At 39.0% G+C, this 18,395-nt stretch overlaps 1 protein-coding gene across 2 annotated transcripts in view; it reads right to left on the bottom strand.

The window, feature by feature from the left end:
- XPO1 (exportin 1) overlaps nucleotides 1–18,395 on the bottom strand; it is a 37,472-nt gene that overhangs the window by 18,508 nt on the left and 569 nt on the right. Inside the window, exons 2-8 of one of the 2 annotated variants that reach the window (XM_021390066.1) lie at nucleotides 18,191–18,246; nucleotides 14,405–14,536; nucleotides 10,256–10,357; nucleotides 6,325–6,397; nucleotides 682–743; nucleotides 561–605; nucleotides 291–472 (exon numbers count right to left, since the gene is read on the bottom strand). In XM_021390066.1, coding sequence (XP_021245741.1) covers nucleotides 291–472; nucleotides 561–605; nucleotides 682–743; nucleotides 6,325–6,397; nucleotides 10,256–10,357; nucleotides 14,405–14,530 — 590 coding nt within the window. In that variant the 5' untranslated portion in view covers nucleotides 14,531–14,536; nucleotides 18,191–18,246. Of the gene's footprint in view, nucleotides 1–290; nucleotides 473–560; nucleotides 606–681; nucleotides 744–6,324; nucleotides 6,398–10,255; nucleotides 10,358–14,404; nucleotides 14,537–18,190; nucleotides 18,252–18,395 lie in introns of both variants that reach the window. The other variant, XM_021390065.1, reaches the window with a different exon arrangement.

Genomic DNA, 18,395 nt, shown 5'->3' on the forward strand with positions numbered 1-18,395 from the left:
TGACCACCTGGAGTCCGTGGAGCTCCACATGGGGATAGATTACATTCTACAATTCCACAACCATCCGTCAGTTGAGGCAGTTGCAATAATGCAGAAATATATGTATAAACTAAGTTTGGTCCCACCCAACTGTACTGCTCTCAAGGAAAAATAATCATTAAACCACTTAAGACTCAGCTATAAAATTATATGTGTCCTTCTACTGAAAACCTCCTAGCAAGAGAAACTATCTGCCAGCAAGCACAAAGTAGGCACTATTTATTAGGTGTATATTACATATATATACTTGCCTGTCTTTCAAATGCTTTGCTTTCACTTGAGTTATCTGGCCACTGGAAAAATCAAACACTTCTTCACTCAATAGTTTAAGGATCACCATGTTGTTCTGACAAAGGCTTTCACTAGTCCTGCTTGCTCCTACAATATCGCTTATAAAAGTTGGCCAGTGCTTTGGCCATTCCTGTTTCAGAATCTGAAAAGTCAAACAGCCGTATGTTAGGTACTTCAGCAAAACCAAATACTTTACGACAAGTTTTAATGCTTTGTAAACTCCAGCTTACCTGAACAAGAATCATGTTCAGTTTCCCAATATACACCTTCTCTTTCTGGAGAATGGAAAAGATCAGTCAGACTATGCATAGTATTTATCTCCCTTTTTCTCCCCTGAAAGAACTCACTTACTTCTACACATGTTGGATCAGATGATGTCTTGATAATTAGGCCAACAACGTACTTTTTTATACCTGCAGAACAATTGAGAAATATTGTAACTAAGCCACATGTCATGAACAGAGTAATGCTTCTGACTGAAGATTCTTGCCATATCATTAAAATGAAGGTGTAAGGTTACAAGGCAATGCTAACTGAGTTGACTCAAATTCCACATTACATGTTATATGCGCTTGTGCCAACTGGCAAGTAAAATGCTATTACTGCTGATAATATTTCAGCCTACCTATACGTGTGTGCCCGCAAAGGCACATGTTTTTGTTATTATGCAGACACGTAAGGAAAGCTCAAGATTAATAGTTAACTAAGTTAACATGTTCACTGCAGAAGAAATATCCCTAACGCTCATGCGGTGCTAACTAATTTTCAATGCATTCAGAACGCTCACAAATTAAGGAAACAGAAGCAGTTTTATTACTTGTATACATTAACTCTATTTTCTATATGGCTCAAGACAATTCCTCTACACTGAATGCAGTGCATACAAGCAAAAGGTCGGACGCGTTTTAGAGTACGCATACGTTTTCCTATTCAACTTCATGAAGCCAAAATCGAGTTCATTTATCATTTCGTCAACAGGACAGTCAACAATACAGACAAAACACAGACTATTGTTTTATTTTTATTTTTTTTCAGATTATTATCAGCTAACTAAAATGAATGCCTAATTTTAAGACGCTTCATTTTTCCTCTAGCCACTACTCTAAATTATAAAACATTCCTCGTACTTCAGCAAAATTAGTTATTTTTTGCATTCTGGGCCTAAGCAAAATGAACGGTTCATTTTTTAATTGCATTTTGAAGAAATTTGTAAGCAGGTCTGGAAGTTATGCTATCAGATGTATAGCACACAGCAGCTCTCCGCAGGATTTTCCGACGACTAATTAAGTTCTTCATCATTATCAACTGGGATCAATACACAGCAATCTAGAATACTTAATAACAAAATATACCACTGTCAAGCACTGGCCTTAGACCTAACATCATGGCCCTCTCCCCCCCCCAAAAAAACCCACAAACTCACACTTTGACAAAATGTTAAAGCCCCCCAAATAGTATGTAAAAAGTGTTCAGTGCCAGAAGCTGAACTATTTGTCCAAACTACCGAGGGAAGTCACCTCGTTGCAAGTCTTTTTAGAATGAAAAGGAATCTGAACGTTGTTCACACGAATGCTATCCTGATGTCAAAGTTGCCTGTTGTTTTATTTTAAATCTTGCTGCACTAATAGAATTCAACTGTTCATTTCCATCCTCAGTGCCACGCTACCATCAATCTGACCTTGGGAACATCTGCAGATGGAAACAGTTGCTCAGCTCCAAAGCTTATCCACCAAAAAAAAAAAATGGCAACCACAGCTCAACAGACAACCTAAAATGCTTGACAGTTTTCAAATGTCACGCTGCAGGGTTCTGAGCTCTTCTATTCAGGCAGTGGTCACATTTTTAATCCCTCAAATGTAGCAGCTACTGAAATCTCTAATGCTTTTTTTTTTTCTTTTTGGTTTAAGTTGCATTTTTCATGTAATTACTTTTTTTCTTTTAAGATGGAAGAGAATATAGTTGCTGATTTATGTTTAGCAGCTGTGTTCATTTTTTTGTCTAAGCTGACAAATATAAAATATCCTGGTTTCAGCATAAGGTAATGCTTGCAGAAATAACTATATCTCATCTGGGCCACGATCTCAGAGCAGTTCTTATCATGACAGAGTTCCAGCACGTTATCAGTACATACACACCTGCAGGGAAACAATGTCTGAAGTACAGGACACCCAAGTACATCCTTATATGAAACTGTGGGGCACAATATACATACACAAAGTGTTTGCAATTGTTAGAGCTGGTGCTGCAAGTGCACATTCATAGTAGTTTACTAAAATTAGCAAATTTTCTGCTTAAAGATTAAGATGCCTAAGTAGAAGTGGACAGTCCAATGAAGGAATCTAACAATATTTGGCAGCCAAAAATGGAATTTTAAAAGATAAAGCCGAACTGATCCTTCCATGGAGGTTCATATGCATACAAGCACGCGTTTATTCCATCATGTTTTGGAACTGCTTACATAACTTAGGTACCAGTTATTTTTGGTCTCCACAAACAATGCTTCCCATTGCTGTCTCAAAGATCATCTTTCCCTAGTAGCTGTGAACCCGACCAATTTGTATCTGCTTTTCAGCAGAAAAATACAAGTTGATTACAATTCTTAAGGAGGGCCTAAAGGCCGTATCTGTTTCCACTGACTCCCTCCCCCTCACTGTGCAGCAGTGTCCTGCATAATTCCCCCTTCACTACACAGAGAATCAAAAACCATCTCTTAATGCCAGAAATTTTCATTATGTTATCTAATGACCACACAGAAAAATCTTTTCTGCGCAAGCTTCCATTACAGTAAAAGCTTTGTGCTTAACTCCAGACCCTTCCTATGAGCCACTAAGCATCATCTCTAAGCACTTCAGGTATCTCTTCCATTTGAAAATGAGGAAAGTTGTACAACCAATTCCAGTTTGGTAATGAAGAAGTGCTTATCCATTCCGACTTAAAACACTCCAGACAAGCTTTCTCTGTTCACAGGAAGAGAACTTCATTTGACACTGCAGGATTAATGAAGCATATCACTGAATTGTAAGAGCAAGAAGCTTTTTAATTCTGGGCAGGTTTTCACACAATAAGAACAAATCCTATTGAGACCACAGCACATGAATCAAATTACACCCTGCGTACGTATTATTAAACAACCAACTCTACATTAGAGGAGGAACAGGTCTGGCAACAGGGCCAGAAGAGCTCAAAATTAAAAGCCATTTAAAAATAGAAGTACATTTAAGAATGGAGATTCGTGTCTAAAGAACACATCTTGTGAAGAAAACTCGTTTGGCTGCTCAGATTTGAAATTCTAGGCCGGAGTTAAAACCTCCCAGCACTGAACCAGAAGTCTTAACAAAATCTTGGCTAACTTCAAGGCCCAAAAAGATATTCCAATGTGTAACTCCAGGTACAGTTAAGATAAAATCTCAAATGAAAGGTTGTAGGGTTCAGGTTTTGTAATTCGTGACATTTGTTTATTCCTCCAGGATTTTCAGACAGGTTCTGTTTAGATCATTGATGCTCAAGTCAGACCTACCCTCCACATCAACTGGTAACCACTACTACAGCTACAAGAGAAGAATACTACGTTGTAACAAACAGATTTAGTTCCTTCATAACAAAATGAAGGTTTCTCAGCTGTGTTTACTAAACAAATTGAATCAGACATACTAAGTTTCATAAACTAAAATATAAGCAGAATTAACTTATTTGTGAAGGGCTTTGTTACCAAGTATTACTTTGTTACATTGAATTTTGGTTTCCTGCACCCCTTATTTTACTAGCTACACTTCAAACCAGAAAACTCTGCCAACCAAAGGAGCCAGAAACCTTAATTCAACCAGTCTTCTTTTCTCCCAGGTAATTAAACTGCCCAAGTAAACTAAGAGCAGTTATCTTGTACTACCCAGCATAATAAAAAAAGAAATCCCAGCAACTATCACCAAAGACTAGATCAAACTGAATGAGAACTTAGAAACGAAGCATTCAGACAGTACATTACCTTCTTTTCATTTAAAAAAAATGTACTAACGAGGACAGCATGGATCAAATGTCATGGCACACTAAGTGTTTGGCTGCTCTTCTACTGATGTATAGGAAAAAAAAACAGAATTAAAAGCCATCTGACTCATTTCTCCTAAAACAAGTCAATGTAACAATTTCACTTTGGCTCCTAAAAATATTCTGGAAGATTTCACTAGAAGATACACATTTGTTGGGATGAAGGATACTTTTTTCTTCTGCAATCTTCAGAAGCACAAAAGGCAAGGAAAATAAAAATAGAATACTTAGAGTAAGTTATCATCAGGTGATTACACAACTCTAGACAGTGATTTTGTCTTGTAACATATTCAGCTACTTACTGTATCTTCTCAGATAATACCAACTGGTCAAACAATATTACCATGCCTACTCAAAGTGAAATAAAAATATAAAGTACCATCTCAAATTCTGGAAGTTATGTTTTAAGTCATGTATGCATAATATGGCATCTGAAATCCAGACGTGGTAACATGATGCAGCGCACAGCCAAGCATCCGCACCTCAGCACCATCACTTACCACCTGTTCTATGTGTTAAGTGTTATTTAAATTTGAAATCACTTGTGTACTTTGTTTTTGGCACTTGTTCAGTCCCAAACTATCAAATAAGTCTACCTCTTCAACTTCTTTTATTTGACTACAGCTTCCTCCACCAGGCATCAATAAGCCGAGCATAGCTAATTCAACTTCCTGACTCCTTACTTCCTCCCTGCTTGGCTCCAACAGCCAAGAACTTTGAGAGAACAACTTCCAAGTGCTGAAGATAGGCGTTCATACACAGGAAAATGGAAACACGTGAAATATTTAAGTGCAAACAAAAGCTAACTTCAGGGCTCTCCCTCAGTTTCTCAAAAAGGCACAGCTGCGTTAGAGCCTCTAGTTTGTTCCAGGAAGTCTGCTTCTAACAGAATGAAAGTGAAACCTTTTCAAGAGCTCAGCTACATCTGCCACCCTTGTGGAGTGGAGAAAAGGAAAATAATCACAAAACACTGAAGTCTCCCTCTCCAAAAATATATTTTAATTGACATTTACTATTACATTTCCATCAATAAACTGGCAGCGAAACATCTGATCGCATCTTCACAATGTTAAGAACAGCTCACATCCAAACATGGAAATTTAATTAAGGAGTTCTGAAACCAGTATTTAATAAAGAAGATCAAGTACAGAATGGTGACAAGTTTTGAAATGTCAAGTATTTAAGTGGTTCTACTTAGTGTTCTGAAATCTGTTTCACAACTTGACAGAAAGCTTTGTGAACGTGCATTAATTCCACACCAGAGGCATCTCCATTTACTCTTAACAAACCTCTTGCTATTCAATACATACTGCAAGCCATAAAGGAGGAAATAAAAGAAGTCATAGAATATCCTGAGCTGGAAGGAACCCACAAGAATTTGAGTCCAGTTCCACAGAGGACCACCCAAAAATCAAACTGTCTGCCTGAGAACATAGCCCGAACACTTACTGTTCTAAAATAACTGATAGTTTACAAATTCAAACAAGTCAAATGGGCACATGCTACCAGGTGCATCACAGTCTATAAAAAAAAATAAGAGTACACTGGTGGAGCTGTGCATATAGCCCAGACAGGCTGAACACTGCCAAGTACAGAGAATCCAAACCTTTCATTCAAAGCCAGAAGCCAGCCCCAAAAGCTCCCAAAGCTCAGACCTCTTCAGATTACGTCTGGCCTACAAATCAATGCATCACTTCAGCAGCAGTGTGTCAAAAAGCACCAGCTGACATTTTACCTTCCCTTCACACTTACAGAACTTCAGGTGTTCACCATCCTACTGAAACCACTATTGCAAAAAGGCAAGACATGGCGTCACACAGAAAAGCACAGTCTTACTTCGTGACAAAAAGCCTAATGATGCTTCAGCTTGGAAATTATTTACACGGGGCTAAATGTTCTAAACCTCAACAACAATGTCAGAGGGAAAGACAAAACACAAAAATCTCTTCCTACCTTCACACTGGTTCCTTGGAAGAATCTTCCATCTTGTTTTTATCACATTTTCCAAGATCTGCAGTCCATAATACTGAAATTGGAGAAGAGTAAAATGTGAGCATGTTACCGCAGGACTCACTCACTCTCAGGATTCTTCTCATTCAATCAGACATTCACAATGTAACATCTAAGACTTCAAAAATATTAAACTAGAAAAATTTATTAAATATATCTATTCACCCATTTACTCAAGTTTCATGCATTTTTTTTTTCTTGTTTTATTTTTGCTATCCTAAATCCTGCTGTTTGATCATGCTCACACCAGGAGGAAAAAAAAAAAGAAAAAAGCTCTCTGGTAGACAATTTTGGCCATCTGGAAAGGAGGAAGTAGCAGCCAGATATGAATTTGCATCATAAATGACTGTCCATATGTTCAAGTACTATCACAACCAGGCTCCTAAAATATTTAGCAGCTTGGATGGTCTCAAGTTTCCTATCATTCCTCTAAGAGCTGAAAAAAAAATAAAAAAAATCATGTCTTATCATCACATGTTCTGATGCTGGCACTTTTTAAGGAAAGTATTCCCCAAACTTCACTGGTGTGTTACTTTAGGAACAGCAAGACAACCCACAGGTTTATTCAATTTCAATACCCACCCCAATATGGCAGCTATTTCTACTATTTAAAGATGAACTTTTGTGCTCAGTCAAAAAATATGCATAAATTCTTGGAAATTCTTTTTTACCTTTCAGGAATTCCTTCCCAGGTTCTTTGCTGAAAAGATTACATTTGCAAAGGAATTGGTAAGGCCAGTCCCTCTGCCCATTTGTCCCTACTGTCAACTCACAGTAACAGGGAGAGAAGTTTTGATGTGATCGAGTAACGTAAAGCCCCATTAGCATGAATAGACAGCAGAGAAAAGGAGATGAGGAATTCTGCAATAATTTTATCAGCATAAGATTAGGAAGAATAAAATAAATCACATCAATGCCTGAAAGGTAAATACATGTTTATACGGTTAAAAGTTTGGCTGAGAATAAGAGTTCTTCTTTAAAATGGTTAGTTGTTATATAAAGTAGGATCATTAACATTTCAACCAAAGGGATCACAAGACTTCAGTTTAATAAAAAAACACAAAAGAAGCAACAGAACAAACCACAATGTAGATTGTCCCAAACTACATTGTTTTATTAAAAAATCTTTGCTGTTTTCATCTTAACATAACCTACATTCCCCACATGCTTCCCTTTGTGACCCAAAAACTCCCACTAGATTCACGTGCAGATGCTGGATTTGCCAACCAGTGTCATCTTTCACGATCTTGGGGTACAGAGAAAAAACTGAAAGTTATAGGAAATTGTCAAGGTATTTTTTCCTTCAGTATCAGCAATAAAAGCTTATCAACTGGACTTTTATCTGTAAACTTACAACAGTTATTAAACATAAAAGCTAAATTAAATCAAGGGAGCGTTCATACAGAAAAATGTATGAAAACAGTTTAAGTGAAATGTTTCACAGGAAGTGATTTCAGTCACTGTCATAGATTTATAAATGCCATTTGCACCTGATCTAGACTAAAAAAAAACCAAAACATTTGCAAAAGCCTCTAACAACCTTGGGAGTATGACTACTGATATCAGACGGAGTTCACTTTCCTGAAACAGAAGCTAGTTGTTCCATTTCAAGATTGTATAGGCACACATATTAATAGGCTTTCCAGGTAACAGTTAAGCAAAAATGTTACGTTTGCTTCCAAATGTTATTTTCCACAAGTCAACTTAATCGGCTTTAAAATCAGAATGGCAGGTTCTGTTTCATTTTACAAGAGTTAAGAAATTTTTTTTAGAAATTAAGGGCAGAATTCATCTTCAGTCTTTTTTCTCCCTTAGAATTTCACTCAAGTCCTAGAGACATCTGTCCTTTTCTTTAATGAAAGTTGCCACACCTTTTCCCCATGACACACTGATATACCTTATTTAGAATCATGTACTTTAAAGCCATAGAGGTTCATCTTGTCTGTGTTTCTACATACTTAGCACATGGCATGAGTTCTGCCTTCTGCTAGTCTCTTGCTCATCTCACCTTTGGTACTAGTATTATTCATTTCTAATACTTGTGAGGAAAAGGAAATGGGAACGGTAATAAAGTCACCATAAATCACCTCGACTCATGCATCCTTCTTGCCATACTGCGTTGTAAGTCTGGTGTGTTGGTTTATTTTGTTGTTGCTGTTTTTAAATTGAAGTTACTTTTGATTTAGTGGTTGTAAAAATTTGTGCACCTTCATACCAAGGAAGCATCAAAACGTCAAAAGAAAAAAGGTCACCAATGTCAATTTTAAGTTCTGCCATCTGAAGTGATACTTCTGAGGTGTTTTTATTAAGTCATAAAACAATGCATGTAAACACATTTAAACTCAGCATAGAACAGAAGCCCTTCCAATATGCATTTTCTCTTAGTTTATTTCTAATTGGCTAGTAGCAATTCACTGCCAAGTTATGAAGATGAGGGACAGGTAACAGCAAAGACCGAAAGAAACCCTAAGAAATGATCCCTATGGCAGAAATTTCTATGGTACCCTTATTACTTATTCTATGCACCAAATCCCCTCCCTCCCGCCTCCCAAGAAACAAAAACAATTGATGAACAGAATTCAGTTAAAGGGAATCAAAAGGGTAGACCTTGTGGAGGCCTGCCGTCAAAGCCTAGCTGTGTCAGTTGCACAGGAAGACACCCCTTTTCTTCCTATTACAAGCAATCAACATAATGGAACATTATGATTAATATCAGGTAGTGTTAACAGCTTTAATTAAAGAAAAAATATGATTGCATAAAAGCCAAATGTCATAGTGCATAAATTTAGCACCAAATCATTTGCAATTTATGTAAATGGAAGAATTCTTTACCTGTTGCTTTCTTTCTGTTCCTCTAATCATCTCATTTTTCACAAGACAAATTTGAGTTTTTAAAAATACTGTTGGTAAATCAACTTAAAAATTAGTAATGTCTGTCAGTATAATAAGCAAAGTTTACCAGGCAAGCAAACAGGCAAACACTGTTACTTAAAGGTCAGCACTTTGAGGAAGTTCTTTAAACTCTGTTTTCCTAAACTTTAAAGCAATGAAAAGAATTGAACTGTTTCATGAATACCTCCTGAATTCAGAGACCATCCAACCATGATTATTTTCTGTTCAAACACACTGTGTATCAAGCAGAAAACCATGCCTAACAATTACTTAGGATAAAAATCATCAAGCTTAAGACAGTGGAAACATTTCAATCAACTTTTCTGTTCAAACTGCAGAAGTCTTATCCTAAGGTAATACCTTTAAAGGTGTAGACAAAAACTGAATGCTATCCCTTTTTGACTCTATCATGATGGATGGATTTACAACAGCAGCACAAAGCAAGTATGTTTACTATATTAGTAAAGACTAATCTCATACTACAAAGAGCTTGAGGTGCTTAACTTTCAGTGACTGCTCAAAACAGTGGTCTAATACGGTTTCTTATTTTGTCTTCAGTACACCTAGGGACAAATTATTTCCTCAGTTACACGCACATGGCTCTCATTAATATCAAAGACAGCCAAGCATGTAACCAAGAACAAAATGTGCCTCTAGGAGACTTTTCATTACAAATACACACCAGTCTTTGGAACTGGCATTATGCTTGTATATGTGCCTTGAAAAAAACAAACCTATTTTCAATTTAGCTCTTCCTTTTTTTTCTTTCCCCTCCTTTTTTAAAAAGGAGAAATACTCTTGTGAACGTAAAAGGATATTGCAATATTTTGTCCATTTATAGTTCCTGTTTAAAGCCACTTTGGGAATAAGACAATGAAAACGTGGTTTGAATCAAAGTCTATGGCTAAAAGTGAGATACCTTCCTCAAAGTTCATGAGTGGAAGAAAGATGAAGCCAAATAAATAAAAGTTCATTTGCTTACTTTGGTATTCATATTCTGAGAGAACTCCAAAATAGTATCAACTCTTGTCCATGCATCAGGATGTTCTTTTAAGTGAGTCAAGACTTCTTGAGCCATTCGTTGCTAAAAGCAAGTTTGGAAAAAAAAAGTATTAGCGTAGGATTACTGCAGGAAACATCTAGTATAATTAAATATATTAATATCATTTCACCTTTAAATCACGTATTCAAGACTTAGTCAGAACTAAATGAGAAGCAATAGGTTCACAGATCTGCTTCCTTCAATTAAGGTTTATTAACAATCAAATTCAAGAAATACACTAAGGCAAGACAGTCACTGACTTACTTCCACTCTTCCATACTGAATGGTTAATCTAGACCAATCCCAAACATGTGAGAAAAGCACACATAAGGCAAGCACGCTAGGGATGGAAGCCGTCTTCCATTCATGAAATCTTCTAGATAAAATTTTATTCAAGGGCACCCCAGCTTTCTTTTTCATTGTATTTTGAAGAACACACAGAGCAGAACCAAAAGTCTGCAGTCTCTACTTGAGAGGAATCCCTTGATGCATCTACTAGCTTACAAAAGCAGGAACTATTTACTGGGGGGCAGCAGGCCAGCTGGTAACACTAATCCATTGGTTCTTCCTTGAGACTGATATGGCCAATTATACTAGATACCACAGCTTCAATAACTTCCAAAACCTTCTTATCTGAGGCAGTTATGCATTAACACAACTGAATTCATTTTAGATATCCTTTTCAGGCCTGCACGTTCACAATTATCTTTCTAGAAAGCCTAATGTTAGCCATTTTCAAAGACACAGCGTACCAAACCCCGCTGCAAACAGCATCACCTACAAGCATCAGACACTGCCTTCCAACAATATGAACACCTTCAAAGTTATAAGAGACAAGTTATGTGACAATTAACAGAACTTAACTCATTCTTTCACTGCAGTGTAGATCCAACTCAACGGAATTAAAGCAGTTAATGCTGTAACTTCCCAAGTTACAACTTTACTACAGATACGTTGATTCCTAGTTAGCTACAGGAATGTACTTGAGCTGGTGGGGAAAAAAAGGAAATGCTTACCTTCCTTTCCTAATATATAAACCCCATCAAGACTCAGAATCAATATATGAATAAAAATTCAGAGCTGCAACAGTAAACAGCAAGGACGTCTGAAGTACCTATGCAATATCAGAATCCCTACTTAAGACAACTCACTGTAGCAGAGCATTCCCCAGTCCGGTACTGACTTGGAATTGCACATCCTCGTAGGTTCTATATGCAGTACTACCACACGTATACTCTTTATTATTTAAAAGGCAGTACAACCACGTTCTCACAGTTCCACAGAGGTAAAACACTCAGTGGTTTCGATACAGTTCAGCTGTACTCTTTTTAAGAGTGAAAGAATCACTGTATTACTTCCAGGCTCAACTTGAGTGCACTTTTATACTGAACTTTCTTAGCACTTCTAATACTGGTGACATATCACAGGATCAAGCGTCAATACCAAGAAGAAACATGGTCAATATCCTTCTCCCAGGTCCTATGAAGTACACTCCCTTACCCAATAATACCTAACATCCCTGGACAGCAGCTCCTGTTGTTTCATACAAGCAGTAATGCTTAACCAGGATTGAAGCTTCACTGTTTTGTTGTCACAGAAAGGAAAAGCAGCAAGCAAATAACCCTTTGGAGCATGTGACAGCCTAACCAACCATCAGAATTGAAGCACCTGTTTGAGCTGCTTCAGAACTTCTCAGTCATGTGTTGGGGCATTCTTTCTTCTCAGAAAATACACCAAAAAAAAAAAAGCTAAGAACACAAAAAAACATCTCCAAGTCCAGGACAGAATAGAGCTTTTTATTAGCCTACCACAGATCTGCAGATAGTTTTGCAAGCAATAATAAGAATTATGCAGAAGTGAGGAGACATTCAGAGATAAGAATTAAGGGGAAGAAGACAAACAGATTTGAAAGCAAGTTCAGCATGGGCTGTCCAGAACACATCCTACACTTTCTTTTTCACATTCCGGAAATTGCTTATACTATCTTAACATTTAGTATCCTCAAATTCTATTATTTTTGCCTCCTTTTAGGTCATGTTCAGAGCTATCAGACTCTACAATTAAGTGCTTTTCCCTCCAGGAACTTTCAAACTTCTCTTGAAAAAAGTAAAAGCTCACAGACATTCACTGTCTGGGCCTCTGGGTAAGCATTGAAACAGCAAACCAAGTATACATGAAAGTGTAACATATTAGTACATTTATTTACAAGTTTATATCATGATTCCCTTTTGCCAATTAACAGCCTCCTTGTGCTAAAGTAGGGTAGTGAACTGGCCTACAACTAGATAAGACTACCTGCTCAGCATTAAGAGTGAACTCTAACTGAATGCTTACTCAGTATTGTAATAGTTACACAGAACTTGCTTAGTGTCAGTAGCTAAGTTTGCTGAAGCCTTAGACTGCAAGCTATTAACTTTCACCAAGTTAAACAAACGAAGGCCCCCTCAACTAGTTTTAGCCAGAAGATAAGAAAGCCTCATCCCTCAGCAGAAGGAGATACTGGCAAGATAACAAGAAGTGCATCCCTGCCAGCAGACAGAGGAAGGATCCAATGAGGGATGAGAAGACCCCAGTCCCAAACATTACTGTTGGTCTGAACCCACATGTAAGGAGGTGACATTTGATCCTATGATACGTCACTAGTATTAGAACCAATAAGGAGGTCCACTGTAAAAACTTAAAAAGAATTTGACCCAAACTCTGATGCAGGAATCCTACAGTTGAAATCAGTGGAAAGAACAGTGTGTTTATGTGTGTGCTGGAATCTCACTGGAGTTGCCCTCCACGATGGGACTGCTACCTGCAAGTGGATAAAGTCTCTGGTAGTACAAGTGGGACCCTATGAACGATGAAGCAAGGGCTGATTGAAGTGACACAGCTTCTCCCAGTATAAGAACAATGGCAAACTGACCACCATATTTAGCATCAATCCTTTAGTTTTACAATACTACAAGCACCAGCTGCATTTTGAGTCAGTACAGCAAACAAACGTGCCAGTTACAGAACAAGTACACAGAAGTCTGTACTACTGAATGCAAAAAGCTAGAAGCAGCTTTCTGTGACATGGTCAATTAAAGAACTACAGTTAGTAACCGCTTGGATTTAGGAACCTGAAATTGCAAGTATCTCAAAAAAATAACCATGGGATTTTAGAGCCCATTGGAATTTACATTAATAAGCCACACAAAAGCTTTTAAAAATACACGAACTAAGTATAAGCAAGTATATTTTTGTTTATTCTAATAGTTGGAAGGAGAGAAGGAAAAGAAAAGCATCAGCTACTCGTCCCATTAATTTGTTTTTATTACTGTGCAATAATACATTACTAATAGTTGCTTGACACTGAAACTCTCCATTTCTTAAGCACAGACAATTAAAACTTGCCATAAAAGAAACTATGCCAACACCCTTGTAGCAATACTTGCTTTCAACATTGAACTTTTTTCGCCATAGTTCAAATAATCAATAAAAGCAACAAAATAAGAGATGCAGTTTCAAGTCAATATGTTCTGCACTCTGCTTCAGTTTGAACTCAGACTTCATACTTCACACTAAATATAGAGAGTAGTGTGAGAAGAATCTGTGCAGGAAAAAGCTCAGTAATGGAAAATATAGATAAAAGGACAAAATTATCTCTTAATACCTCTAATATGCTGCTTTATAAGTATAAATACCCTAACACTAAATATTTTTCTCTTAAATGTAATCCTTCAGTGAGGCCAATACTGAGTTTTTGGCTTCACAGTCCTGTCCAGAATAATAAGAGGTAATTCAGACTTTCCTGAAACACTGAGGTAACAGAGGATGAGCTGCAAGCAAAGACACTCATGGTAAGTTGTACTTGCTCATCTCTTTTAACAGCAGAAGGCATGCTAGGAACAAAAACACATTCTGAACTAACATTTCAACATTAATTGCACCAGGACTGCTTTAAACAAGGGCACATGAATCACCAATGATATTCTTGTCACTGGCACAGAAAATCCATTAATATTAATATTTTTATTCAAGTAAATTTATTTTGCTCAACCGATTTGCTGCTATAGTGTTGAACATTGTCCATAAACATAGGTTCCAAGTCCACGTTACCTGTGCACCTTCTCCATGGTACAAGCAGTTCACCACATTGTCCAGAAGATTGATATCCAGTTTCTGATTAAAATCCAGCAGCTGACGAGCTGCATGGTCTGCTAACATTGTCATAATTGCTGGCATAGATTACTGAAAAATAAAATTTTTTGATCAGTAAGAAATTATTATTAGATGTAATCATATAAAGTGCTTCCACTTAAGTATCATTTAATTAAGACAAGCTATCTTAGCAGTACTAGATGGCACAACACTCCTACCATTGCTAAGCAAGCACCAGGACAAACCTGTACTTAAAATTCATACAATACTACCTTCATGTAATGCTCGGGGTGTTCATCAGGTACAATGCATATTGGCAGCTTAACTAACCAATGAACTATATAATCAAGCAAGCTAAGCAACTTTTTAATGAGTAGGCAGCAGCTCCTACTATTGCCTGAATATTTGTAAACGAGTTAAGTTTGATAGTAGGTATGTCTAGCATCACTGCAATCAAAACGCACCCTAGTGATCTACGTAGAATTTTAAGCTCTCAAGGCTAACATGCACATCTGCAAATCCAGTTCCAAAAGCTTTTCAGTGAACAGTTACAGAAGTGAAACGTTATCTATACACTTCGTAAAAAGTTAAACGGATGTCATTTGTCATATACTTGGGAAAACAGCTCACAATCTATCTATATAAGGAGCAAGAAATTACCACTGAAATTAAGAAAGCTGCCTGCTTGAAGGCATTCAAGATGAAGCGACAGCAAATTCAGCACACCACTTTAGAGTGCTTAGTATGGGAGTGGAATTCTACTGAGAATCCTGCTGCAGGTTTCAGGCCCGCAACACAAGTACCTGCTCCTCATCCCAGGCCTTGCAGCCTTCCATTATGAAAAGCCAGTCAGGTGGGCTGTACGTGACTGTGCACGTGCATCAGACGCTTACCAGCTGGTGACTGGTACAAGGTGAAGGTGCTTACAAGCAGTAAAAAAGCAAGCCAAAAGCTACACAGCTGTGCATCAGAAGTTATACTCCACTCTGGTCTTTTTATATCACCACCTCTGTTGCAGCAGCTGACCAAGTGCACTGCCCTCTTCCCACAGTCCCCAGCAAATGTAGGACTTTTTCCAACCCCCTTCTCTGTAGCAGCTCTCTGCCACTCACCCTCATTTTCACTGTCTTCCATAGATGTGCAGATTTCATACTGAACTCAAGAAATACCCTGAAGTCTGGAGAACTGCAAGGCCACTCAAGAAGTTACATTTAAGCTAGCAGCATGTTCAAATAACACACCATCCGAAACTCTTCTAGAAACAATCCTTCCATGCACAAAAAAAAAATCAACAGAAACCGACAGACCCAGAATGACCCATTCTTTAGAATAAACTGGAATTCAGTTCTGCTCTTACTAAACTGCTTTATGTGTAAAAATTCATGTTATCCCTTACTTAAATCTTATGCTTAAAAATGAAGAACAAGAAAAACCTGTGACTCAACCCAAGTAACTACTAATTAATTGAAAGTCCCACAGTAACATGCAGATTGAGAAAATCATTTGTTTAGAATGTACATTTGCAGGTATTACCAAATGGTTTTATTTGTTTTGATACAGACATATAGGAAAGTAAAAAAAAATACATTTTTGATGTATTTTGCATTAAAAGAACTCATGTAATTAGTACTACTGCACTACTGTAATCATTTTTAAGGGCTAACATGATCATCTTATCAGCCTTTTTACAACACCTACCTGGAAAAACATGAGAAAATAAAACATCAAGTAAAAACCAGAATTAATTCAACTAAACACCACATCTGACCTCCAACCAACTCTGAAAGTTTTCAGAATTGTTAGGTATGGAAGCAAGCAGAACAGCAGTGAAAGCTGATTTCCTTTTTCAAACTTCTAAGGGCACTTCAAAATTTCACCTGGCAGAGGGAGGCAGCAAGCAGTAGCACTGGGAAGAAATCCAGCCCATTAACAGGCTACGCAGCCCAGAGCGTTAGTACTGCTGCCAGACACACGTGTTTCCTCATCTTCCACATCTGCCCTCACGACTGTGGCACGAGCTGGAGAAGTGGCTTTTGAACTGCAAGAACATTTTACATTGATGGCTCCTTGGACAGTGCCATACATTCTAGGTCTGGGCCTTTTTCAGCAGTTTTTACACAATTCTAATATTGTGAAGCATTGTGACACTTTTTAGGTAAAAGGAGATAGACTGTTTGCAGAAGGTTCCTGCCTACATAGCAAGACCACTCCACAAGGCCAATACTAAGATAAGAACCAGTTACAACTAGTCCTTGGTGCAGCAACCAGCAAAGTATCCCACAAAGGAACTTTCCATCCCTAATAAGGTTAAAAAAAAAAAGACCAGAGTTCAACTAAAGGACATACTGAGATTACCACCAGGGTTCCAAAAAGACCCCCCAGGACCCCTACCACCACGAAAGACTGGTGTATGTGCAAAGAAGTGGAACCCTATGTTAATGATTTCTGGAAAAACTATTGCATATGGATGCGTTTTCCAGGAAAACCACATGTAACACGAGTAAGGTAGATAAGCTGAACATCTTCTGAACCAGGTATGGATATAGGTGGAACAATCGCCAGTGCGTGTGCACCACAATGAAGAATGCCTGCTTCTTAATACTGCACTCTTAATTTAAGAGTTTCATTCAGACAGGAGTTTGGCTGGTAACACTAGGAACAGAAAGGAACCGCCACGTGACAAGCAGAAGCTATTAACCACATGAATGCAAAAAGGAAATGTTTTGAACAGGGTCCTTTGCCACTCCCAGCATTATCTTCACAGTGACCTGCCTAGTTGCAAAACGACTCAGAAATGGCAGCTTTGTGGTCGCTACCAACGGCAATCGGCTCCAATTCCCACTACCAATGCTGGGCCCACACCACGCACATCGTACCTTCCACTCACGGCACTCGTCCCACCGTGCCTGAACATGAGCAGCTTTAAACCTCTCTTCTTGCAACACCACTAATCAGTTCTTCAACATTAACAATAAATGAGGTAACAGAAACGAGAGGAAAAAAAAAAAATCTAACCTACAACACGGCAAGAACATGACATCTACCGAAGGTCAAGCGAACTGCATTTGTCGAAAACTTTACAGTTATCCCAATTCGCAGTGACACAAGACCTTCAGCTCCACACAACGATTAGCGTCTTGAAACAGCCTCAATTCATTTAAGTATGTCGCGCGGAAAAACAAAACAAACATTTCCCAACAAAAAAAAAGATGCTGAGGATTTACAGAGCACTCCAAAGCATGGCTTCTGCGTGGGTACGCGAGGCTCACCGGGGTGGCCATAGTCAACTCGAGGCGGGCGCTCTACCCCTCCGCCCCTTCCCGAGAGCGAGCCGCCTCACCGCAAAGCTCCGGGCACACGGCATCCGCCGCACGGCGCGGCGAGAGTTCACCGCCTCACACACGCGTGACCGGCACGGAGCAGCCGCGCCGAGCGGCCCTCGCCGGCAGCCCGGGGCCTCCCCGGGACACGGCGGCCCAGGCAGGGGCCGAGGCCCGGCCTTGCGGAGCGGAGCGGCGCGGCCCCTCCCTCCCTGCCCGCGTTCTATACGGGGCCCCCACGTGACGCGGGCGGACGTTTCAATACTGCTGCACAGACACACCAAAATATTTCTGGAAACTTCCACTCCTAATAATTCACAGACCGAGGGCCCCGCCGTTCCCCGCGCCCGCTCCCCGCCTGCCCAGCCCCTCGGGAGGCCCCACCGACCCCGGCCCCGCCGCCTTTCCCGCGCCGCCCGCTCACCTTCGTGCTTCTGCGGCCTCTTGCTTCAGAAAGTAAGGGGTGGGCGAATCAAGTTCCTAACCTCACGGCAAAAAAAAAATAATAATAATAATAGAGGAAAAAAAAAAAAGCCACCCTCCCCTAAAAAAAATAAATTAAAATCGAGATGAGAGGAGTCTGCGCGCACCAGGCCCCCCGCCAGCCGCCCCCCGCCGGAGCCGCTCCT

This window comes from Numida meleagris, chromosome 3, assembly GCF_002078875.1.
Source record: "Numida meleagris isolate 19003 breed g44 Domestic line chromosome 3, NumMel1.0, whole genome shotgun sequence".
NCBI lineage: Eukaryota > Metazoa > Chordata > Aves > Galliformes > Numididae > Numida > Numida meleagris.